Source organism: Periplaneta americana, chromosome 11, assembly GCF_040183065.1.
Source record: "Periplaneta americana isolate PAMFEO1 chromosome 11, P.americana_PAMFEO1_priV1, whole genome shotgun sequence".
Classification (NCBI taxonomy): Eukaryota; Metazoa; Arthropoda; class Insecta; order Blattodea; family Blattidae; genus Periplaneta; species Periplaneta americana.
Genome location: NC_091127.1, coordinates 124,371,283 through 124,399,112, shown reverse-complemented (window position 1 = coordinate 124,399,112; position 27,830 = coordinate 124,371,283). Strand labels below are relative to the sequence as shown.

The window sequence follows — 27,830 nt, the reverse complement described above, 5'->3', positions numbered from 1 at the left end:
CTGCGATGAGGTTTCCTACAATTTAAATTAATTGTTCGTTTTTTTAATTCATTTATTGTCACTGTGCAGAGTTAAGACCAAAGGCCTTCTCTTCCACTCAACCAGTATAAAAATTCGTAGCAAACATAAATAACAGCAACAGAGAAGATAATGGAATAATAATAATAATAATAATAATAATAATAATAATAATAATAATAATAATATAATAACAGCCAAATGTAGATGTGTTTAGTTACATGTAATGCCAACATTTAAACAATTACAATTTAGTGTTCAATTTGATATTTTAAAAATAAAAATCATATTTCACAAAAGCTGTATTTGAAGAAAGATCATATCGTCATTGTTCCTGCTATAACTCATATGTAACATATTTATCGATTTTCAGATTTTTGCTCTATTAAATAACTTAAATAGTGATACAGCAAATAATAAAATCTCCTATATGTAATTATATTTCTTTCTTTCGAAAATATAAGAATTCACAATCCCCTATGTACGGCTGCCATAGGATGAATTAATGTGTTTTTTCCTCTACTGAAAAATTGTATATTTTGCACATAGGAGTTATTGTAGGAAAAACGACGATATTCTAGAGACGAAAAGCAGTCTTTTTGGCAATCGCCTTTTGTAAGTAGTCAGTGTCTGAAGCCCCTTTATAAACTATTATACACTATTTAGGCTTACACTATAAATAAGTAGGCTATAGTATTATGAAATGAAATATCTTCCATTAAAATACATAACACTGTTCATAATAGTGTAAATAATGTTTTATGAATATAGGCCTATATTTTTATTATAGTGTAAATAGTGAAAATTGCGTATTTTAATGTACCTAGTCCACACCTGTGGAGTAATGGTCAGCGCATCTGGCCGCGAAACCAGGTGGCCCGGGTTCGAATCCCCGTCGGGGCAAGTTACCTGGTTGATGTTTTCTCCGGGGTTTTCCCTCAGCCCAATACGAGCAAATGCTGGGTAACTTTCTGTGCTGGAATTCGGACTCATTTCACTGGCATTATCACTTTCATTTCATTCAGACGCTAAATAACCTGAGATGTTGATACAGCGTCGTAAAATAACTCAATAAAATAAATTTAGTGCACATAGTTTAAATAATATAAATTGTAAATATTAGTGTAATTGTTAAAGTGATCCATCTTTTATTCTGCTTGGCCAAAGAGGAGTCGGTGAGCAGACACAAGTAATAAGCTTGCTACATGCACACAAATTCATCCGCTACAGTAAAAACTCCAGGACAAAGTACGGTCCCTAGACATTGTACACTTCTTCACACATCTGTTCTTCGCTGTGGTTGAAGTGGTAGCATATCTGACTGCAAATATACAGCCACCGGCATAGCTCAGTCGGCTAACGCCTTTTCTTGCTGATTCGGAATTGCGCTCGGGAGCGAGTTAGATTTCCGCTTGGGCTGATTACCTGATTGGATTTTTCCGAGATTTTCCCCAACCCTAAGGCAAATGTCAGGTAATGTATGGCGAATCTTCGGCCTCATTTCGCCATATACAATCTAGCTATTACCAATCCCATCGATGCTAAATTACCTCGTAGTTGATACAGAGTCGTTAAAGTAATAATAATAATAATAATAATAATAATAATAATAATAATAATAATAATAATAATAAAAATAATAATAATAATATAGCAATAACGCGATTAAGACTGTATGTTTGTCCGTTCTCTCATGTTTGTTTTGTCATAGACATGCCAGGTATCCTGTTGCTTGCAATGGTACTTATTGAAAATTGGTACCTGGACGAGAACAAAATTCGACAAGATTTCCATTTTTTTATCATTTCCTGTTAAGAATATATTATATAAATGAATTTTCTGTGAATAATAATAATTTTGACAGCATCGTTTAAAGTAATTTTGATATTCTTCCTGTAAATAAAATTATTCTCCTTTTTATCTTATTGCTATCATTATAAAAATACATTTTTACAGGACATAGACGTTCCATACTTGACAAGAGATTTCGTATCTGAAGATTGTGGAAGCGATAAGAATCAACAGAACACCATCATAATAAAATGGGGTTCTCCAATAACAACCGTACCGCCGACAACAACAGCCAGCTCATCGACACCGGCCGAGACGAAGATACCATCAGAAAGTACATCGACAACAGAGACCACGACACCGACAACAGAGACCGCAGCGACACCGACAACAACAGAGACCGCAACGACAACAGAGACCGCAACGACACCGACGACAACAGAGACCGCAACGACACCGACGACAACAGAGACCGCAACGACACCGACGACAACAGAGACCGCAACTACATCGACAACAGAGACCGCAACGACACCGACAACAACAGAGACCGCAACGACACCGACAACAACAGAGACCGCAACGACACCGACAACAACAGAGACCGCAACGACACCGACAACAACAGAGACCGCAACGACACCGACGACAACAGAGACCGCAACGACACCGACAACTACAGAGACCGCAACGACACCGACGACAACAGAGACCGCAACGACACCGACGACAACAGAGACCGCAACGACAACGACCACAACAGAGACCGCAACGACACCGACAACAACAGAGACCGCAACGACACCGACAACAACAGAGACCGCAACGACACCGACGACAACAGAGACCGCAACGACACAGACGACAACAGAGACCGCAACGACACCGACGACAACAGAGACCGCAACGACACCGACAACTACAGAGACCGCAACGACACCGACGACAACAGAGACCGCAACGACACCGACGACAACAGAGACCGCAACGACACCGACAACTACAGAGACCGCAACGACACCGACGACAACAGAGACCGCAACGACACCGACAACTACAGAGACCGCAACGACACCGACGACAACAGAGACCGCAACGACACCGACGACAACAGAGACCGCAACGACACCGACCACAACAGAGACCGCAACGACACCGACAACAACAGAGACCGCAACGACACCGACAACAACAGAGACCGCAACGACACCGACGACAACAGAGACCGCAACGACACCGACAACTACAGAGACCGCAACGACACCGACGACAACAGAGACCGCAACGACACCGACAACAACAGAGACCGCAACGACACCGACAACAACAGAGACCGCAACGACACCGACAACAACAGAGACCGCAACGACACCGACAACTACAGAGACCGCAACGACACCGACGACAACAGAGACCGCAACGACACCGACGACAACAGAGACCGCAACGACACCGACAACTACAGAGACCGCAACGACACCGACGACAACAGAGACCGCAACGACACCGACAACTACAGAGACCGCAACGACACCGACGACAACAGAGACCGCAACGACACCGACGACAACAGAGACCGCAACGACACCGACCACAACAGAGACCGCAACGACACCGACAACAACAGAGACCGCAACGACACCGACAACAACAGAGACCGCAACGACACCGACGACAACAGAGACCGCAACGACACTGACAACTACAGAGACCGCAACGACACCGACAACAACAGAGACCGCAACGACACCGACAACAACAGAGACCGCAACGACACCGACAACAACAGAGACCGCAACGACACCGACAACAACAGAGACCGCAACGACACCGACAACTACAGAGACCGCAACGACACCGACGACAACAGAGACCGCAACGACACCGACGACAACAGAGACCGCAACGACACCGACCACAACAGAGACCGCAACGACACCGACGATAACAGAGACCGCAACGACACCGACGACAACAGAGACCGAAACGACACCGACGACAACAGAGACCGCAACGACACCGACAACTACAGAGACCGCGACACCGACGACAACAGAGACCGCAACGACACCGACGACAACAGAGACCGCAACGACACCGACGACAACAGAGACCGCAACGACACCGACGACAACAGCGACCGCAACGACACCGACGACAACAGAGACCGCAACGACACCGACGACAACAGCAACCGCAACGACACCGACGACAACAGAGACCGCAACGACACCGACAACTACAGAGACCGCAACGACACCGACGACAACAGAGACCGCAACGACACCGACAACAGACACCGCAACGACACCGACAACAACAGAGACCGCAACGACACCGACAACAACAGAGACCGCAACGACACCGACAACAACAGAGACCGCAACGACACCGACAACAACAGAGACCGCAACGACACCGACAACAGAGACCGCAACGACACCGACAACAACAGAGACCGCAACGCCACCGACGACTACAGAGACCGCAACGACACCGACGACAACAGAGACCGCAACGACACCGACGACAACAGAGACCGCAACGACACCGACGACAACAGAGACCGCAACGACACCGACGACAACAGAGACCGCAACGACACCGACGACAACAGAGACCGCAACGACACCGACGACAACAGAGACCGCAACGACACCGACGACAACAGAGACCGCAACGACACCGACGACAACAGAGACCGCAACGACACCGACGACAACAGAGACCGCAACGACACCGACGACAACAGAGACCGCAACGACACCGACGACAAGAGAGACCGCAACTACATCGACAACAACAGACACCGCAACGACACCGACAACAGACACCGCAACGACACCGACAACGACAGAGACCGCAACGACACCGACAACAACAGAGACCGCAACGACACCGACAACAACAGAGACCGCAACGACACCGACAACAACAGAGACCGCAACGACACCGACAACAACAGAGACCGCAACGACACCGACAACTACAGAGACCGCAACGACACCGACGACAACAGAGACAGCAACGACACCGACGACAACAGAGACCGCAACGACACCGACGACAACAGAGACCGCAACGACACCGACGAATACAGAGACCGCAACAACACCGACGACAACAGAGACCGCAACGACACCGACGACAACAGAGACCGCAACGACACCGACGACTACAGAGACCGCAACGACACCGACGACAACAGAGACCGCAACGACACCGACGACAACAGAGACCGCAACGACACCGACGACAACAGAGACCGCAGCGACACCGACGACAACAGAGACCGCAACGACACCGACGACAACAGAGACCGCAACGACACCGACGACAACAGCGACCGCAACGACACCGACGACAACAGAGACCGCAACGACACCGACAACAACAGAGACCGCAACGACACCGACGACAACAGAGACCGCAACGACACCGACGACAACAGAGACCGCAACGACACCGACGACTACAGAGACCGCAACTACACCGACGACAACAGAGACCGCAACGACACCGAGAACAAAAGAGACCGCAACGACACCGACGACTACAGAGACCGCAACGACACCGACGACAACAGAGACCGCAACGACACCGACGACAACAGAGACCGCAACGACACCGACGACTACAGAGACCGCAACGACACCGACGACAACAGAGACCGCAAAGACACCGACGACAACAGAGACCGCAACGACACCGACGACAACAGAGACCGCAACGACTCCGACGACTACAGAGACCGCAACGACACCGACGACAACAGAGACCGCAACGACACCGACAACAACAGAGACCGCAACTACATCGACAACAACAGAGACCGCAACGACACCGACAACAGACACCGCAACGACACCGACAACAACAGAGACCGCAACGACACCGACAACAACAGAGTTCGCAACGACACCGACAACAACAGAGACCGCAACGACACCGACAACAACAGAGACCGTAACGACACCGACAACTACAGAGACCGCAACGACACCGACGACAACAGAGACCGCAACGACACCGACGACAACAGAGACCGCAACGACACCGACGACAACAGAGACCGCAACGACACCGACGACAACAGAGACCGCAACGACACCGAAGACAACAGAGACCACAACGACACCGACGACAACAGAGACCGCAACGACACCGACGACAACAGAGACCGCAACGACACCGACGACAACAGAGACCGCAACGACACCGACGACAACAGAGACCGCAACGACACCGACGACAACAGAGACCGCAACGACACCGACAACAGAGACCGCAACGACACCGACGACAACAGAGACCGCAACGACACCGACAACTACAGAGACCGCAACGACACCGACGACAACAGAGACCGCAACGACACCGACAACAACAGAGACCGCAACTATATCAACAACAACAGAGACCGCAACGACACCGACAACAACAGAGACCGCAACGACACCGACAACTACAGAGACCGCAACGACACCGACGACAACAGAGACCGCAACGACACCGACAACAACAGAGACCGCAACTATATCAACAACAACAGAGACCGCAACGACACCGACAACAACAGAGACCGCAACGACACCGACAACAACAGAGACCGCAACGACACCGACAACAACAGAGACCGCAACGATACCGACAACAACAGAGACCGCAACGACACCGACAACAACAGAGACCGCAACGACACCGACAACAACAGATACCGCAACGACACCGACGACAACAGAGACCACAGCGACACCGACAACAGAGACCACAAGGACACCGACAACAGAAACCACAACTACGCCGACAACAGAGGCCACAACTACACCGACAACAGAGACCAAAACTACACCGACAACAGAGACCGCAACGACACCGACGACAACAGCGATCGTAACGACACCGACGACAACAGAGACCGCAACGACAACTACAGAGACCGCAACGACACCGACGACAACAGAGACCGCAACGACACCGACGACAACAGAGACTGCAACGACACCGACGACAACAGAGACTGCAACGACACCGACGACTACAGAGACCGCAACGACACCGACGACAACAGAGACCGCAACGACACCGACAACAACAGAGACCGCAACTATATTGACAACAACAGAGACCGCAACGACACCGACAACAACAGGGACCGCAACGACACCGACAACAACAGAGACCGCAACGACACCGAAAACAACAGAAACCGCAACGACACCGAAGACAACAGAGACCGCAGCAACACCGATAACAACAGAGACTGCAGCGACACCGATAACAGAGACCACAACGACACCGACAACAGAAACCACAACTACGTCGACGACAGAGACCACAACTACACCGACAACAGAGACCACAATAGCACCGACAACAGAGACCACAACTACACCGACGACAGAGACCACAACTACTTCGACAACAGAGACCACAACTACACCGACAACAGAGACCACAACTACACCGACAACAGCGACCACAACAACACCGACAGCAGAGACCACAACTACTCCGACAACAGAGACCACAACTACACCGACAACAGAGACCACAACTACACCGACAACAGAGACCACAACTACACCGTCAACAGAGACCACAACTACACCGACAAAAGAGACCACAACTACACCGACAACAGAGACCACAACTACACCGTCAGCAGAGACCACAACTACACAGACAACAGAGACCACAACAACACCGACAACAGAGACCACAACTACGCCGACAGTAGAGACCACAACTTCGCCGACAACAGAGACCACAGATACGCCGACAACAGGGACCACAACTACACCGACAACAGAGACCACAACTACACCTACAACAGAGACCACAACTACACCGACAACAGAGACCACAACTACACCGACAACAGAGACCACAGCTACACCGACAACAGAGACCACAACTACACCGACAACAGAGACCACAACAACACCGACAACAGAGACCACAACAACACCGACAACAGTGACCACAACTACACCGACAACAGAGACCACAACTACACCGACAGGAGAGACCACAACTACGCCGACAACAGAGACCACAACTACGCCGACAACAGAGACCACAACTACACCGACATCAGAGACCACAACTACACCGACAACAGAGACCACAACAACACCGACAACAGAGACCACAACTACACCGACAACAGAGACCACAACTACACCGACAACAGAGACCACAACTACACCGACAACAGAGCCCACAACTACACAGACAACAGAGACCACAACTACACCGACAACAGAGACCACAACAACACCGACAACAGTGACCACAACTACACCGACAACAGAGACCACACCTACACCGACTACAGAGACCACAACTACACCGACAACAGAGCCCACAACTACACAGACAACAGAGACCACAACTACACCGACAACAGAGACCACAACAACACCGACAACAGTGACCACAACTACACCGACAAAAGAGACCACAACTACACCGACAACAGAGACCACAACAACACCGACAACAGTGACCACAACTACACCGACAACAGAGACCACAACTACACCGACAACAGAGACCACAACTACACCGACAACAGAGCCCACAACTACACAGACAACAGAGACCACAACTACACCGACAACAGAGACCACAACAACACCGACAACAGTGACCACAACTACACCGACAACAGAGACCACAACTACACCGACAACAGAGACCACAACTACGCCGGCAACAGAGACCACAACTACACCGACAACAGAGGCCTCAACTACACCGACAACAGAGACCGCAACTACACCGACAACAGAGACCACAACTACACCCTCAACAGAGACCACATCTACACCGACAACAGAGACCACAACTGCACCGACAACAGAGACCACAACTACACCGACAACAACAGATACCACAGCGACACTGCCCACAACGACGACAACAAGAGAGAAACTGTCAGAGACGGCACCGCTGTTGCCGGATAATAGCAGAATTGATGTACGCTCTTTAGACTTAGGCGTTGAGGAGTCCCATGTTCATAGACGTCATCGTCGTTCTGTGTCTGCAGAACTGGATTATGAAAACACTCTCGTTCTCACAGCTATAAAAAAAGATGCGACATACAGCTTGAGCAGCATAAGCTATACGAACCCCGGTGAGTGATATTCAGCAATTATAATAGGATTATAAACAGCGATCTCAAATGAGATCTTGTATAAAAGTATAAATAAATAAGCAGTTAACAGAAACAACAAGTTTTATTCAATAGTACCCGGAAATATTGCAATGTTTGACCTCGGTCGTCAAGCGACTATTCCCTGCTCTATCGAAAGTTAGATTATGCAATTTTAGAATTGATATGAATCCTCTTACAAAAAAAAGTTAAAACAGTCACATGAATGAAATACATACGTAAAACAACAATTCAATTCATGAAAAAGAAGATTACAAATAGAATTTACAGACTGTTTCTTGTTGTGTCAAAACTGAATCCTGCCAGTTATCGTCTTCGCCTATCCGCTTTATTACAGGTGATACTAAATTTTCCCTTGAAGGAAACGTAAACTCAGAAATTAAAATCTCCACAATGCCAATACTGGCCAGTTTTATGTAGTATTTGGAAGGAAATTACTCCAAAAATCTTCACACACACACAGTATCTCGTAGAATTTACTTCGGATCGGATACTAATCATATCATAACTCCATAAGTAATCTTGACTGTTCAGTGGACGGCATATAAGCCCCAATGTTTATGAAAACTACGTATTTTTAAACTTGCAATTTGAAAAGGCGAGTAACAAGCTATAGTCCGATAGACCTATATTTATGCTAGGTGAAAGATGTTCAGTAAGTCCTTTTAAGTGACGAATCATTAGCATAGTATGAATTAAAATTCTTCTACCATTTTGTTCCCTTACTCTTAGAGTTATCAGAAATAATTATTTAATACGATAATTTTTTATCTCAATTACATTTGAGGACTTTTAGAAATACACCTTTTGTAAACATCATTGGATTATACGTTCTCAATTCCAACAAATACTTCGATAAGTTTTCTGTCATGTTTACGGTTTAAAAGTATTTTAATGCTTTAATTTTTAATAAATCACTTTAAGAAATGGATATTTTGCAACGTATTTACCGAAATGTAGATGCGTCCTTCAACGGAAGTCTTGAGTTTCGCAGCGTATAGAGCGTTTTGCAGAGCGGAGCGTGCAGCAGGCAGTGTTTCTTTACAGCTAACCCCTCACTGCTGAGGAGAACGGGTGTAAGTGCTACTGAAGTTATTGCGATGTTGCAATCTTTCTACAAAGTCGATTTCCCACTAAATGAAAAGAAATAATGCAAAATTCTGTTCCTTTTTTCCTAAGGATTTACTTTGTGACGTTGCTGTCACTGAACACCTTCCTATGTTAATAGAAGCAATACACTCAAAGTAATTTTGAAACGAATAGCATGTCGTTAGTAAGTGAAAAAATATAATTTTCCAATGGGTGTTACAGTTTTGGCTTTGAAGTATACAGATATTCCAAGCGTCGTTGCCTACTACATCATCGGGATTGAATTGCATATATCATATCAGCTCGGAGCATTCAGGATTAGAATCAAGCCTGCTTGGTAATTTGGAGGGATGGAAGAAGCGTTCAAAGTAGTGGGGGGGAAGTGGTGACATCATACGCAGTGAACTTCACTGATGCTAAAATTTTAGGATTGAAATTTTGATGTATATATTAGTATAACTACCGCCATAGCCTTAGGAAATTTTATTTGCGTTTCTGTCTATTGTTCTGATTCAAATTGCTCTTAGTCATGTTGACTGTACTAGGGAAGTTCTGGATGGGTTGGGTTATTCCTAGAATTTGTGTCAAAACTACAACACTGTCTGCGTTTATGAACTCGCGAAAGAAAGACCTAATGACAAAAATTGCAAAACTACTGATCACCATGGACAATTGGCTTTTTAAATATTTCATACTTTTCCCAACATGGTTCTAATACTCAAGAAGCATCACAACTGTACATTAATTATGAAAGTTTAGGTCCTGTATACTTCTCTACAGAACGATCGGAGTTTAGAAAATACCATTGAGTATACGGGCGTCTTCTTATCTGATATCTCCGTTCTTTGTAATATAACTGAAATAAATTATTTACGTATTTTCTAATGTATATAAAATAACATTAGTAAATCTAAATACTGTACGCTCTACTAAGCATGGCTTCAAATATAAACACTTTACATAGCTTATATGTAGACTTATACGGTAGGTTACTTTGCTGTATTTCAAAATAATCAAATAAGTGCAACAGATTTGTTTCCGTTATTTTATATATGTTATAAAATACGCACATTTTTATTACAAATAGGCGGATGTCCGCCTATTTAGCCTATGGTATTTTGTAAACTCCAAACGTTCTATACTAAGCATGCATAAAATAGACGAAGAAGTAACATTGTGGTTGATTAACTTGTTCTTTATTTGAAGAGCTTCAATAACAACAAAAATAATAACAATGTAATATTTTTATATTTGCAGAAGGGACGTACGTAATTGTGAAAGAAGACATTCTCCCAATCGAAGTTGGAAAAGAATATGTGTGTAGTGACGGTGTTCAAATAGTGGACGATGTAATGACCGTCTCCTTCAAACGAGTGGAGTTCCTCGCCTTTCGAGATGGCGGCAATGTTCAACTACGTAAGTTAAAAACTTTGAACACAAAGACACCAACGTTTCTATGAATCATATCATATCATATCATATCATCATATCATATCATATCATATCATATCATATCATATCATATCATATCATATCATATCATATCATATCATATATCGTATCGTATCATATCATTTCATATCATATACAGTATATCATATCATATCATATCATATCATATCATATCATATCATATCATATCATATCATATCATATCATATCATATCATATATCATTTAATGTGGAGGCCAGTCGTCTTGCTGATGTCACGGGTGTTACGCCACTTGTCTAATACAGTATGTATACGTTATTTCCTTAACACTAAGCAGTAATTTCACGCATAAAACTATGCTAGCGACTTCCGTCATGCGGCCAGCAAGATAGTCGCAAAATAATCTCTTGGACAATGACTTATACAGTAACAACTAATAGCTTTTATGTCGTTGAAGTTCATATTCTCATTACAGTGGGAAACATGCAGATAAAATGTAACAATTTTAAGTGAAAACGAATAGGTTTGAAATAAAAAAAAAACATAAAAAGACCTTCAACTCGAAATCGACTAAATCGAGTTCCATTTCACTTCGGTTGTTGTAGAAGTTAAAGATATAAATAAAATGGGCAGCTAGTTTGTCACTATATTTGGCAGAAAGTTAATGGAATCATTTCCAATTTTTGTTGCGCTTATGAAATATTTCTAATACCTCCTTATTTAGCTCACGAAAACTATGGTAAGCGGACTTAATTCCCAAACATTTACTGCAATTGTTATTCGTAAATCTACAAGTTAATGACGAAATTTAAAGAAAAGAATCTCAATATATTAAAACCAACAAGAAATCCGTTGCGCGATATCCTGTGGAAGGCCAGACCTACTTGTCGACTGTTGGCCTCAGCAAAGGTGAACGATCATCCTATCAGTACGGTGGTAGCGTGTGGTCAGCATGAAGATTCCCCCCCTCCTCAGAACTTATAAATGTCTTGCGAAACCGGATTTCATTATACGCTATAGCTCCCAAAATTCACAAAATTAATAGATTTTTCTCTTATTTAACAGATTTCCATTAAACTTTCTACAGTAGTTACAGGTAGTATATTTGTATTGTACACAAACTAATTACGTTTGTATAAGAAAAACTACCCCTTATTCACTAAGAGGTCACATTTAGAGAAAATAAATTAAACAACTTTTCTCCTATGTAATAGTTTCAACTAGATTATTTGTTTTGTATACAAACTTATATTACATTTGCATAAGGAAACTACCCCTTTTAGGGATGCTTTTAGTGAAAATTAATAACTTTTCTCCTATTTAATATATTTTCATGAAACTTTGTACAGTAGTTACAGATAGTATATTTCTTTTGTAGATACGAAGTCTGATTACGTTTGTTAAGGGAAGCTACCCCTTGTAGAGGAGTAGGCCTACCTTGAGATAAGTGCTACTTCCACACTTGACTACTCTTACTTAACTTACACAATCGAATAATTTTATAAGCAACAAGTTCAATTTGTATAATTTCTTAAAGGCATGCAAATGTACGTACAGTGTGTAATAAGATTAACTATGTATGTGTTAGTGCGTGCATGTGTACATCATCGAGCGAAGTGACGAAAATAGACTCTAAAGTAGCTACAATTGGTTATATAAGTAGACAGAAATGTAGCTAATAACCAGGCTTCGAGACTTTGGACCCGATACAATAAGTTTACTGTGCATGCACTATAGGTTGTTGACTCGCTGCAGGTAGTGAAAGGTAGAGATGTGTTGAGGTAACAACGTTGCTATTTAGAGTAGAGTACGGTAGTATGGGGAAACACACATATGTACATTCTGAAAGTAAATATACATTACAGAATGATAATGTCAAAAGAATGTGAAAAGCATTTATTCTTCTGTCTTTTATAAGCATTTATGTTTAATTATACACAGTGTTAATGGTGGAAATAAGCATGTAGCAATTTTAATTTCTTCATTTATCCTATTGGTCGTCTTTAGGAAGTGCAGTTACAGTACCGAATTACAATGTACTACAAGATACATTTTCAGTGTCTCAAACGTAAATCTTTTTCGGTATTCTGCCAAAGTTTTACTGTGGAAAGCTGCGCTCTACGTCGGATGACGTGATAGGAGCAAAACGAAAAAACCTAACGTCATTGTACTTTCTAAGAGACAGTCCTTTATTCTCGGGTGACTCTATGTCCACTAATTTGCTGTTTATGTTACAAAATGTTCCATATCCGTTATTTTTACATAAAATTGATTTCCACTTCTGTTTTACACGTTCAGTAACCGGTGTACTTGGTGTCTCATTAATTCTCTGGGTCATTTTCTAAATTAATTTGAGGGCTTCCGGCATCTCTTGCTCTGATTTTTCTAACCGTGCAATAGTTTCAGACACAGTCTGAAAATGGGTATAAAAACCAAATTATTCGTCAGAACCTTCAAATCCAGAACGTTTTCCTTTGCGTATTTGTTGGCATTCATTCTACAGTACCCCCACTCACTGTACGCTCTACCACTATACTCAGTACGCCGTTATGCGGATTTCCCACTGAACTGCTCTATTGGGTCCGAAGTCTCGAAGCCTACTAATAACATAAGAATCTAAACAGTTACGAAATGTACAGAAAGTACTGTATTTTTCATATTCATGACACTATTTATTTATTTAATTTCAGAACCGTGTGAAAATCACGAGGATGAACCAGAACTAGAGATACCAGACCATGGAGAACCAGACATTGGGGATTTCAGTGTATTGGACGAGAGTGGCGAAGCCTGTATTCAAGCACAAATGGGCATCGTCCTGATGGTTGCGTATCAAGACATCAATGGAGTAGTGAGTATAGTGATGACTTTAAATTAGTACTAAATATGTGCAAGATATTTGTTGTTAGCAAATATCGGTTCTGTAAGATTTAAAAAACTACCGCCGAGATAGTTTTCAGACCCAATTACCTAGGTTTATGCCACAGTCGCAATTTGCTACTCGACTTCTAAAAATGTAACAAACTTTCAATGTAAATGTGCAAAAATGCGACAACCACAATGGACTTCAGAAACGAAGATAGTAATGGAGAAAATGCAATCAGAGATGTGTATCAGCTAATCAGTTCTGAGAATCTATATTTAAAAAAAATGTTAATGCCATGGGGAATGTTCAAAAAGATATTGGGTAATAGATGTTCAGGAATGGATTTCAAAGAGTTGGTGCAATTCATATAAGTTAAGTGAACAATTTCTACTATTTTATTTATATAATTCCATCCAGTTTACAGCAGAAAGCCGGAGAGAGCAGTCGCGTGTGCACAACTCGCTAACACAGTATAAAGGCTATTGGCCTGAGGAAGAAGCGAAGAATACAGTAAGAGAAGATGGAACAGTGGTTACAGAAAGAGACATCAGAACAGGATAAAGTATGTGAATTAAGTAGAGAGGAAAGGAATAATAATGCAGGCTTGATTCAAGGAGAAGTAGAAATGAAGAACCAGGCTTTAGAAAACTTAAGACTAAAGGTAGAAAACATCAGTGAAAAGATAGAAGAGTTGATGGCAGAAAATAACCAATTAAAGAAGAAGATGAGTGACTACGATCTCAAGATGAGGAAAAATAACTTAATAATTTTCGGGGTCGAAGAAAGGGGCCAGGAAAAAGAGATGGATAACTTGGAAAAAGTGAGAGATTTATGTGAAGTGATCTTTAATATCGAGTTGAGAGAAGAACATGTCGACCATTCGTACAGGTTAGGGAACGGGACCAAAAGACCTATCTTCTTGAGCTTTAGGAATACAAAAGTACGGGAAGCTATTCTGAATAACCTAGGACGGCTCTGTGGTTCAGGAGTGAGAGTGGTAAAAGATATGCCATTTGAAGTAAGAAATAGAAGAAAACAGCTTCTAGGCTACCTTATATGAAAGCAGCGAGGGCGAATGGTCACTTTGCTAAAATGTACGAGGATAAACTGAAAGTGAACGGAAAATGGTATGATCTGGAGTTTTGCCTGAGGAATGAAGATCATCCAGAATTTGGACTAACGAGAAGAACGAAAGAGGACAGTGGACATATTTCAACTTTGCAGAGGGAAGCAACGAAAAGGCAACAGAGAGTCGGCGTTAGCTACATAAGCGGAGGGAAGGAGCAGGAATGGTGGAAGAAAATCATCCCAACTTCAAGGACAGAACAAGTGATTTTCGCAGATCAATACATGGTAACAGGAGTGAATAGTAATGAGTTCAGGAACTCACATACTGACGTACGAGGAAGTGTAAAGATGATGGCACAGCAAGGAGACGAAAACAGTAACGTGATTATACAGTGTAAGCGGATTCCTAGTCTACATACGATGGCGGTAAGGTTAGCGCACTCCAGAAGGAATGCTGACAATAACGGAACAAGAAACACGGGCGCTAGGGAAAAGGCGAGGGGCGATAAAAAGAGAAACCAAGAATCAGGAAGTGATAGGGAAGAAAGTAGTGAAAAGATTAAGGGTGCGAGTGTAAGTGGAACTCTAGTATGTGAAAGTGAAAGCGTGGGGTGAAAATAAAAGAGGAATAGAAGAAGAAATAAATAGAAAGAAAGACAAAGACAGAAATAAGGCAGAGACGAACAGTAAAGAAAGATCAAAACCTGCCACAGCCGAGGATATAGCAGAGATATTTGATACGTTTAAAAAAATGTGTATGTGATCAAAAAGTGCAAATAAAGTGAAACTGGAAAAGATCGAGAAGTATAGGGGAGAGAGAAAGTGTATAAACAGATGTGTAGAATAAAATATAAGTATTTATAGGAAGTGAGAATAGTGACAATGGATTAATTGTAAGGAGAATAGTGAGAAAGTGAAAGTGAGCGCAAATAGGAATGAGAGAAAATAGTGAGAAAGGGTTAAGAGAAGCGAACAAGTGACAGCATAAAATTAGTACTAAAATTTGAATGTTGGAACAGTAAATGAATATAAAAGAAAGATAGGAGAAAAGGTCAAAGAACAAATAGGACAAACAAATTCAATATGATAATTTATAGAGACACATTGAAATTGAGATTTTAGTGAATAGTAGTTAGAGGATAAACGGGGTGTGAAAGTAGTATAGAATATTAGATTTATTAGGATTAATGAACAAATAGAGAATAGCAAAGGAAATGTAGGAGAAATACTGAAGGGGAGTTTGACAAATTAACAAAAAAAGGTACATAGTGTAATTGGGAGTATTTGTGTAGACGTGTATTGCAAATAATGTGTTATTGTAATAATATGTTAATGGTGGCATCGGATACAGAAATGTGAGGTACACCATTACATGTAAAGAAGAGCTGTGACGAAATATATCATATCATATCAATATATAATTCCATCGCATTCTGTAAATAGTGAGCAAGGATTTAGTTGCATGAATCTTGTAAAAACTGGAATTAGAAACCGCCTTTCAGTAAAAAGACTTAGCACTCTGCTAACAATAAATATTGAAGTGCCTATTCGTAAGGAATTTCAATGTATAGAGTGCCCACAAAATAACGTATTTTAATGTGATGTAAATTCAGCAGTAATTGATTCCAAATATATACTTACGTCTAATGATTTACTTACATAAGTACATCTAGAGTGTGGGAATATGGATTGAAAGTAATAAAACTCTAAGAAACAAATTTCGTAACTTTTTGTTTCTGCATACTTCATTAATTTTTATATTTCTGAATAATTATTTATAATATTGTACAAGCTTTTCACAGTTTGCACAAATATAACCTTTCATTTGTGCATTTTTGCGACAATTACTTATTTTCTAGTTTAAGCCTTGAATAAAAACAGAGAATCGTCCAAGATAGAACTATAAGGAGTGTCCAATATAGAGGATATATTGGACATGTAAAATCATAGAAATTTCTCCGGTTCCAAGAAGATATTTCCAACATAATGAGGTGTCTAACATACAGAGGTGTCCAAATACAGAGGTTTCACTGTATTAGTAAAAAATTCAAGCTCCTTACATGATTTCTTTCTTAAATCTGTGAAGACATGCAAATTTTAAAAGTCTCCTTAAGCTCTGTAGTATCTTGACTACACAAGAGAATCCCGCTACTCATTGGTGTAAATTGTTCATTCATAATCTTTACAAATAAGGATGGAATGCGCGAAACAGCAGATGATGATGATGATGATTATGATGATGATGATTATGATGATGATAGCAGAGATTCAACATATTAATCAATGCTTTTTTCTTAGCTGTCTGAATTGTTATGTTTAACAGACCAAATATGCCAAAGTCGAAGTCCCGGAAAATGTAGGCGTTACTGGATCATGCTCAGCAGAGGACAACTCACAGATACTGATATTATCCTGGGGAGGCGAAGTGGCAACAACCCCTTCGTCGCGAGCAGCAAGAGCAGACTATGATAATATAGTCACATTGTCTTTCAAAAAGACTGAGGAGGAATACTATGTAGATAACATCGGAGTAGATGTAGTAGTGGATGAAGAACGCTTTCCGGGTGCAATAAGTAAGTATCATACACAGTACATAGAATAGTCAACACAGTCAAAGATCTAATATATTAGAAACACATCGACAAACTTTACAACCGAAGCGTATTATCACATCTCACGAATGCTTTCAAACAAGAAATTCTTAGTTCTTTTTAGGAGTGTACTAGAGATGAACAACGATCGAGAAAACGAGACTAACAGCGTCCGCAAAGCCGAAAACCCGCACGACAATGTTATATTACGTCGCGTCCTTGACGTAAAGACTGGTTGTGAGTGTTTTGAGACGCCGAGATTGATCACTCCCGAAGTCCCGAACATCAAGCAGCCTTGAATCGCCACAGTTGTTTATACCTGACTGAACTTTTATCTATTTTGGCAACAGTTATTTATGTATAAACAATCAAGTAGCCTATTTCAAACATCATCTCTACATTTCAGTATATAATAATCCGTTCCCCAATCTTTATTTAATCACTAGGCCCTTATTAAAAGGCTAGGAATTTTCTTTTCATATGTTTATGATCAAGTGTGCAATCTCGAGTAAATAGATATTAATGTCATATTTTGTGTTTCTCAGAAATGAAAATGTACTTGAGAATTGTTTTTTTTTTAATTTATATAACCATAGGTAATATCATGCATTAGAATCAGAACATTTAGTAACTAAGATATTCTCTTATCTCGTTTTGTCTCATTTAAAAATTTATGTTATTTATTTCAATGATGTATGTTATTCAAAGTTACTAAATTTTTCCACGCCGACCAAATGTTATTTCGAGACTCGAAGCGATGCGAGAATGACGACCCGAGACTCGAAAGACAAATGCAGCGAACACAGCGAGCGAGAGCGGCAGTTAGTTTCGTTCTTCTCTAGAGTGTATGCTTCGGTAAAAGTACAGTATATTTGGTCTACTTACATGTTGTAATCAACAGCACTTCTTTCAATAATCCAATAAAATAAATATATACAGCATTCATATACCAGTAACTATGTAATGGGCTATAAAGATCTTTTATGTTCCAATGGCTCGATTAGGTTTGTTTATGTTATATAACCCAAACTGGATGTTATCAGATCCTATTATATTTTCACATTTTATTCACCGAAAGGTTAAGATGAATGAAAATTATAATTTAGATATTAATGGTATAGGCAAATAATACAATATGGTCGTGTCTCATTAACTGCAATACAATGTAGCATCTGCTTACAGTCAAAGATTCTACGCTTCAAATTACAGGCAGTTAGACCAATCGCGGAAATGAGTGCTGTAAATCCTGAAATTTCGCGCGCGAGAAAAAAAAAACTGTCGCTCTCATTAAGGGGCGGAATTTTAAATTCATTTTCCAAAGGAAATAATAGTAGGCCTATATATTTAAGAAATCCGTAAGAATACTTTGTATGGGCGATTTCAAACGAAATGTCGAGAATGATAACAATTCCAACACCAAAGAACAAAAGGAACCATGTCAAGTATAGTAGTTAGAGTCGTGCACAACCGGTTACGAAAAACATTAATTATATATTGCTATTGAACGCCTGGCGCTATAGTCAGTATGCGAAACTCTCCTAACTCGCAGAGTATCCCGTTCGGTTTATCGAATATTCCAGTTGTTTTTCTCATTCTTTGTGGGTGAACAGCAAAGGAAGACTACATTGAACAATGCAGGAGTTACAAGAGCCCTTGCAAGGACGCGTATGTCTTTGTGTAGGCCTACCATTTAATTGACAATTCTTCCTCTCTCAGTTCAATCAATCAATCAATCCAATCAATCAACCAATCAATCAATCAATCATCCATCATCCATTCATCCCTTCAACGACTCATTGATCCATCCATGTATGGACTGATTGATTAATTCATTCATTGATTCACAGATTAATTCATTAATTCATGAGTTTATTCATTCATAGATTCATTGATTCATTCATTCATCCAGTCCTGGTATTGCAGTTGGATACCTTCAACATGCTTCGTGAAAGTACAAGCATTTGAGCTTCAGAGTACTTTCTTTTTGTTAATAACACTATCTTCTTAAAAAAGTGATTTATTAATGAAATAATAGTTCAGCTCTTTAGAATAATTAAAAGGCATTGTATATTAACTTCTGTTGTTTTACAGGTATGCATTTTGAGTTTAAAATGTAAATATTACACTAGAATGTGGGCCTATGTACTTATTTGCTCTTCTCTTTATTAAGTAATTGTAATTTATTTTATTTTTGCATTTCTTTGCGCACCAGATTTCATACTCTGCATTACACTTAGGCTATTTCCTTTGTTGTTACCAGTGTACATTTCTTCATTTATGTATTAGTTATGAAGATAAGTGTATTAAAGTGTCCAATCAATATTTGTAGATCTTTATCAAGCAAACACATTTTTTAATAAGACAAAGTAAATTTCCTTCAATTGTTACTCCGTTTGTGTACTCAGAAAATGTCGGTTTCATATATGATGAAGTGCGTCTGGTGTTCTATCTGCCAAACGTAAAGAGTAATTGGTTCAAAATCGAATATTCGGTCGGTTGCCCGACCTTGACGGATGTTCTCTAACCGGTCGAATCTAAACCGTTGTAAGAGATATTTTACAGCTTTCTGATAATACTAATAGTAGTAGGGCTATTATCCAGCCCCTAAAGATTCCTGTTTCAGCACTGATCATGTAATTTATATTATTTCAGATGTGGGTCGTAGACAGCAGGTACAGTTTACGAATTTGACGGTCTTGAACACACCACTAGGCCATTCCGTCGTCTGCAACAATGGAGAGTATTACGACGGCCAGAAAGAAAAAGGCTCATTTTATCTGAAAGTCGAAAGTTTAACTGCCCAAGGTAGCAATGAAACAACAGGCGAAGGTAAAATACTAACTTACTTTTTATTTTCTCGTAATAGATTGTGTCGAATGTGAATAGAATTGTTAGGTGACATGATTCTCTTGACTAAGCAAAAAAAGGAGATTATAATGTAAAGATTTAAATATTTAATTGCATATATAACTTCTCTTTCAGATGGTCCTCAATTTCTAGTAGGATTTTTACGGTATTCATTAATAAACTTGCCCTGTCTCATGGTTATACTCCTAATAAATAATAATAATAGAGAGTTCAAAGTACTGCTTTTATTATTGCTGAAAGAACATAGCTTTGTTGGCATAACTTTATCAGAGGAATAAATTTCCTTCAGTAACTTTAAAAACTATGCAAAATTGTGAGAAACATCTGCTTTTGTATTCAGTACAAAACCACATTTGGGTTTCGCGGGCGTTACTGTCAAATATTCAGTAATAAAATATTTTCCAGCAGTTTTATATAATATCTGCTTTAAGAGTGAACTTGCTCTTGACGTGACTCTGTGTTTGTTCAATGTTCATTACACGTCAGTGTTTATAAACTTGTGGACTACGGTCTTTAATGCATTTTGAAGTTGAATATTATAACATTAAGTAAATTAGTCCTTCAATAAGTAGTTTTACATTACGGTCGCCAAGCTTTGCTTCAATGATTGCTATATATTTTGCTTTCTGAAGACTAAATTCTTCAGATAATTCAATGTTTTGATAATACAGTGTCACATTTTACGCACACAAAAATCGTTTCTAAGAAACGACGTAGTTTCACGAACCAATTGACTTTCAACTGTTTCTCACTGTAATTCCAGTGTCATACTGCAAAGCTGATGCAGCACCCGCTGAAGACGACGATCACACAGTGGCTATCGCCGTGGGTACGACAGTGGGAGTGGTTGTCGTTGTTGGGTTGGCGGGTGGTGCTGTGGTGGCTGCTATTACAAGAAGAAGAAATCGTCGTAGTAGTTTTCTAGAGTAATCGTCTGTGCAAGAACTCTGGGATTCACCATTGTGCCACAAGGAAACGTGAGGTGGATGGGTCCAATGGAGATTTAATCGACACAATATCTGTGCAAATGTCTGTTGTTATTTAGTTTTTTTTATGAAGTAATTAAACTGTTTATATACGATGAAAGAGTAATGGAACGGAGAAAAATTCTCTCCGGCGCCGGGATTTGAACCCGGGTTTTCATCTCTACGTGCTGATGCTTTATCCACTAAGCCACACCGGATACCCACCCCATCGTCGGAGAGAATCGTCGGATCCCGGCCAACTAGTCACTCATATCGAGTGCACCTCAGCACATGTGTGGACTTCAGTCCTACGTTCATAGACATCTATGACGTAGTGCAGAGGGCGGCCACTAGAGGGAACCCAAGAGTTGGAACTTAATCTGAGACGATTCTGTCCGACGCCGGGGTGGGTATCCGGTGTGGCTTAGTGGATAAAGCATCAGCACGTAGAGCTGAAAACCGGGTTCAAATCCCGGCGCCGGAGAGAATTTTTCTCCGTTCCATTACTCTTTCATCGTATGATGACGCAGAATATCTGCATGGAAATATCATATGTACTTCGGTACATTAAAATAATATATATGTTTATATACTGTATTATATATACCTAGTTTTAATTGACTAAGAAAGTAGTATGTAACAAATGCATGAAGGAGCAAACATTGAGCATCCATTCATTCAGAATCTACAAATTTTATCTGCAAAAGAAAATGTAGTATTTTCTTAAATTATACATTAACATAACTATCCTGTTATTAACGCTGGTATATGCAGCGGTTAAATTGCACGCAGCTTGAATTATGGGTACAATGCCTGTGACTTTGAATCCCAAACTGCACATGAATGTTTAATGTGTACATGATGTCCTATGTTGTTCTGCACCATGATTACTACACATCACGAGATTTGCACTGTGTTTCTTTCTAGTGTGATTTAAATAAAATTATGGACTCAGATAAATCTCGGCTAAATGTAGGGAAAATCCTTTTTATGCCGTAGATCAAATAAAGAATCATTACCTTAAGTCAGCGGTGACCAAAACTCGAACGGCAGCGATTATACGCGAGAGACAGTCGAAGAAGTAAGGAGACGGGGGAGAAGTACATGATAATTACAACAATGTTGGTTCTTGCATTAACATTGAGTTCTTCATCAACCCCGCGAATAAAAATAGCAAGCTTTGCTCTATCAGTAATGTAATTACTGTCATCAAGAACCAATTAAAAATATATTCAAATTTTCTTGCTTTTTTTTTTTTTTAATATTCCTCATGAACACAATCAGACATTTTTTGAATTCTCTTCTGGATATTCAGTCGAGAAATGCGCAGTTTTTCAAAATCAATTAACAACTTTCATTGGACAAATTATTTCAGCCACCTTGATCATTACGCTTTTATAAAACTCTCCTTCGTTGGAAGGATTAAGAGAACGAGCTATTTCGTTCGCCACTAGATAGCTGGCTTTTGTCATATTTCTCTTCATGACTGTGTTTTAAGGCTGATTTCAGTTTTTAGAGTTAAATAACTCGTTTCATTACTACACTAGCACGTAATATGCAATCAGTTTCTCTATATTATTATTATTATTATTATTATTATTATTATTATTATTATTATTATTATTATTATTATTATTATTACTATTATTAATACTGCTGCCGATAAAGCTATCAGTATCATTATTATTAATGACTAGTAAATAACTGATAATAGTCATCAAAAGATTAAAAAAGAAATTAAAATGGAGATACAACGTAGTAATTATTTTATCATTCAAGGGAAATGTAGGCCTATATATTGAGACACGTATGTAAGAATTATGGTAACACTTGCTGATAAATAGAAATAATCATGATAATAACAATAATAATAATAGTAATACTGTTATGCCTGGATATTCAGCGTAATGATCTGTAATGTGGCTTCTATATATTACTACTAATTGAACCGTTGAGCAAAGCAACATGTTACATTTTCTCCGACAGAACAGCGAATAAATTCCTCTTCCCATTCTGTACGAAACCTTCTGTTCCTGCTCGCAGAGACAGAGGGTTTGTAGAACGACATGGTACCGACACTGCTTACCTTCAGTAAGTGAGCGAGACAGAGAGCAATGTACAGGAAACTCCCCTTACCAGTATGAATGTCTTTGATTACACGATGTAATCACGATACCCAGTTTGGTCACCGCTGCCTTAAATGATACAGGAAAGCGGTTTTCAAACATTTTTACCCCATGGCTCCCTAAATCTCTGGGTCTCCTTTGTATCAAAAAGGATTTTAATAATGAAACTTAATTTTTCAGATTTGCTGTATATGTAATTATATCTTTTTAGTACAATTTCTTTTTTGCATTCGCTGTTCCAAAAATGTATGAAAATGACTATCTTCATAAGTAAATTTACAAGTAATTACAGACTGCAAGAAAAATATTAATTACAGATGTTATAATAGCTCGCAACAATAAAGTAGTTAAAGAAAATATCAGAGAGCTGCGCCAACAGTACGTACTATCGCATCGCTATCATCGACGACAGGCGGCGAGCTTTGAGTCAGCGCAAAGGAGGTCGAGAGACCTTTAAGCTCTCCCGCGACAATCACATTGTTTTCCAACGGTCCAAGTTTAATTGCTGGATGTTTCCGGCAATTTCTTTTCATTTCAAGTCTCCCAATATGTCGATGCACTAATAGTATTTGTCTGGTCATCGTATAGCAGGAGTGAAGACAATCTTAGTAGTCGTATATTGCAATCTGGTCTACGGTATGTTTGTCCTCTTCGAATATGATATCCTATGCTATCATACTGTCTTTGAAGTTGATGTTGTACTGACTTCATATTACAGTAGTTCCGTTTAATATCAAGTCAAAGAATGTAAAAATGTGCACATAAAATAAACACAGCTAGCTTAAGTAACACCACACACTATTTCATCTATATATGACTGACCTCGATGAGTGTAATTAGACAGAATATGGCATTTAATACTTGCATTATAACAGATCTGCTTTTAGTTCAAATATATGGTTGGCGACATAACGGATCACTATGTGATTTGGACTATGTCTTTAACTACATAACATAATTTCCTTACATCACATCTGAGCAGCCACACTGACTACATACAAAATATAAAATAGAAATGCAATGATTTGTAAGTACAGACCGATCATTTAGTCCTGACAGCTCGGCGACGCAAAAGAGGGGAAGTATATAGGAGTAGTGGGGAGAGCTCCGGAGTACAGATAAGGGGAGCGGTCAGTAAAGGAATGCAGTGCAGCTTAACTATACTAGAAACACACATCTCTACGACACGCATGACAACCGATCGCTCCGAAGGCAAGCGAGTGACTAACCCATACACCCCTTGTCGTAAGTAAATGGACTAGCCTGACCAAGGCGCACATTGCCGGCGACTGTCAGGACTAAATAATCGTACTGTAAATTATCGTTAATAAATATTCTTAACGAATGGCAAGCCAGTTGCCTACGTTCAAATTCAAGTGGAGTTCGTGGTAGAGAACTACGAGTTTTTGTTGGCTTTGGCGGAGAATTTACGTTTCCTCATCCGCCATTGAAGCAATTCTACTTCATAATTTCTCACATCTTTGCACTTCAAGTATTTTTGTACCTTGTTAACTAACACAGTAACACAATTTTTAGTTTCATACTTGTCCCATTTAAGATGAAGAATTCTTATTTTTTCGTTGTACACGTATCTTCAATCTCGATGTGGGTTATTGTGGTTATAAGATGTCATATTCATTTAAAGACATAAATGAATAGCAGACTGAGTGACAGATAGCAGCCTTGATGCTTCTCTCAACCCAGCATTTAAGTGCAACAACTTCAGTAACAATGAAGAGATTTAACAAGTGATATTTTGTATTTTTCTGTACATACCACAAATAAATTATTATGACTTAAAAGTAATCACGAAGTATGTTCTTGAAGATAAGTATTGAAATAATGTAACGCACTTTCCTCACCATCATATGTACTGTGCCCTTATATTCCCATTTTTCTCCAATATCTGTCGAATATAAAAACAACTGATTAATAGTCGATTTATTACGCCTAAAACCACACTGATGACCCCCAATAATTTCATCCATATATGGAGTTAATCTTCTCAAAGGAATATTGGACAAAGTTTTGTAGACGTCAACAAAAGTGATATTTCTTGAAAGTTACTCTTATTATTATTATTATTATTATTATTATTATTATTATTATTATTATTATTATTATTATTATTCGCTAATATGTTTTCGCGGGATATCAGCCGAGTTAAAATTTTGGAATGTTCCAAGCTTTCAACTGCTATCTCTGCAGCCATCTTCAGGGAAGTTATGTCTGGAAAAATCGAAAGAGAATTGGGAGGACAAATTTAAAAGGTACGCAAAACGCGTCCTTGCAAGGGTTTGAGGGCTGTACAAAACTAAATATGTGAGCTCCAAGCCTGTTGGCCACTAGTCTCACTCCGGGTTACGCTGCTCCACTGAAGGAGCTCTAGAAAATTTTGAAGGGGAAGCCGAAATTGGACGTAACCTCTTAGGTACCACATACGCGAGGGGGACTGAGATTTGATCAAGTGATCACGGAACGGGGCGGGGAGGAGATGGTTGGTGTTTGTCGTTAGGATGGCAAGACGCTGTCATCTGTTGTTCGCTGACAAAGCATGTGAAGGCCGTCGGAAGAAGCGCCGTGAAATCTAAATCTGCAATTTGAGAGGTCCCTGTCCTTCAGATTGCGACTAATTGAGTGACCTCGTATATTTAATAGACAATTTATAGGTTCTGAACTAGGGCATACGTCGTTTACAAGAAAGGGGGAATATATATGGGGAAGGGCATATAGGTCCGTGCCCATTTCTTATAGGGCTCATCCCGATGGACAGAAAGTAGTGGGTTATATAGATGTTAGGCTGTCTCAGGTGATACGGGATTGGTTGGCGGATCGGGCAATCCGGGACCGGGAATTATCATTCCTCGTAAGCTCCGGCCCTCCCGGGATTCTTGTGTGAAGTTTGGCGGGCGACGAGTCCTGTTCCGCCGGTTGGAATCTGTTGCCGTCCTCGGGCCGTGATCTTCGTGACCTTGATTGTAAGAGGGCCTGAACTGGTCCAAGGCCAGTGTCCATGCCTGACTGAGCTGAAGTCCACCGTCACTGTTGAAGTTGTTTTTCTCCAGCTTAATCTCCATGGCCTCCTTGAGGCCATAGTTTAAAACACAGTTTAAAACACAAAAAACACAACAATAAAAATATTTCATTCATATATTGAGAAAAATCTCGGAATTTGAACTTACATTTAAAATAATTTTCTGGATGACTTTTGTTTATAACTAGACCAGGGACTGTATTTTAGAAGGAACCAACAATAGTCTGCAAGCATGCTGGATGATGATCTTCCTTTATATCGCCTTTCCATTTCAGATATTTCTTGATGAAATCTTTCCCCATGCTCGTCGTTTACAGCTCCAAAGTTAGGAGGAAAGAAATCCAAATGAGAATGTAAAACGTGTATTTTGAGAGACATATTACACTCCATTTTGTCATATGCACTTGACATGATTTCCACAACAAGTTCTATGTAGTTCTCTGCCCTAGAATTTCCAAGGAAATTTGAGCAAACGTATTTGAAAACGCGCCAGCCATTCTTTCTGTAACGGAAAGTTTTTCCTCAAACAAAGGGTCAGCCATAGCTTTGTGAATTTGTGGATCGATGAAAATACCCTCTTTCAATTTTCCTTCACTCAAACTGGTAAGCTATTCCTTTAAATACTGAAAACCACACACTTGTTTGTTCATTGCATAGACCTCACTTTGAACTGTTATGAAATTTACTTAATAGAAGGGAACAATGTCTGTTTATTTATTAGAAATACAAAATATCATGCCAACAACCATAATAAACCGTAAATAAGTCATACACTCATAAAATACATTAGCTTTTGTTTCGG

At 40.3% G+C, this 27,830-nt stretch overlaps 1 protein-coding gene across 1 annotated transcript in view; it reads left to right on the top strand.

Annotated features, from left to right (window-relative positions):
- Positions 1 to 23,327, top strand: part of LOC138708546 (putative uncharacterized protein DDB_G0282133) — a 29,332-nt gene extending 6,005 nt beyond the window's left edge. Inside the window, exons 2-8 of the mRNA XM_069838662.1 lie at positions 1,975 to 6,447; positions 6,497 to 8,950; positions 11,336 to 11,494; positions 14,201 to 14,361; positions 17,768 to 18,017; positions 20,688 to 20,864; positions 21,667 to 23,327. Of these exons, the coding sequence (XP_069694763.1) occupies positions 2,061 to 6,447; positions 6,497 to 8,950; positions 11,336 to 11,494; positions 14,201 to 14,361; positions 17,768 to 18,017; positions 20,688 to 20,864; positions 21,667 to 21,833 (7,755 nt within the window). The 5' untranslated portion in view covers positions 1,975 to 2,060 and the 3' untranslated portion in view covers positions 21,834 to 23,327. The remainder of the gene's footprint in view (positions 1 to 1,974; positions 6,448 to 6,496; positions 8,951 to 11,335; positions 11,495 to 14,200; positions 14,362 to 17,767; positions 18,018 to 20,687; positions 20,865 to 21,666) is intronic.
- The last annotated feature ends 4,503 nt before the right edge of the window (positions 23,328 to 27,830 follow it).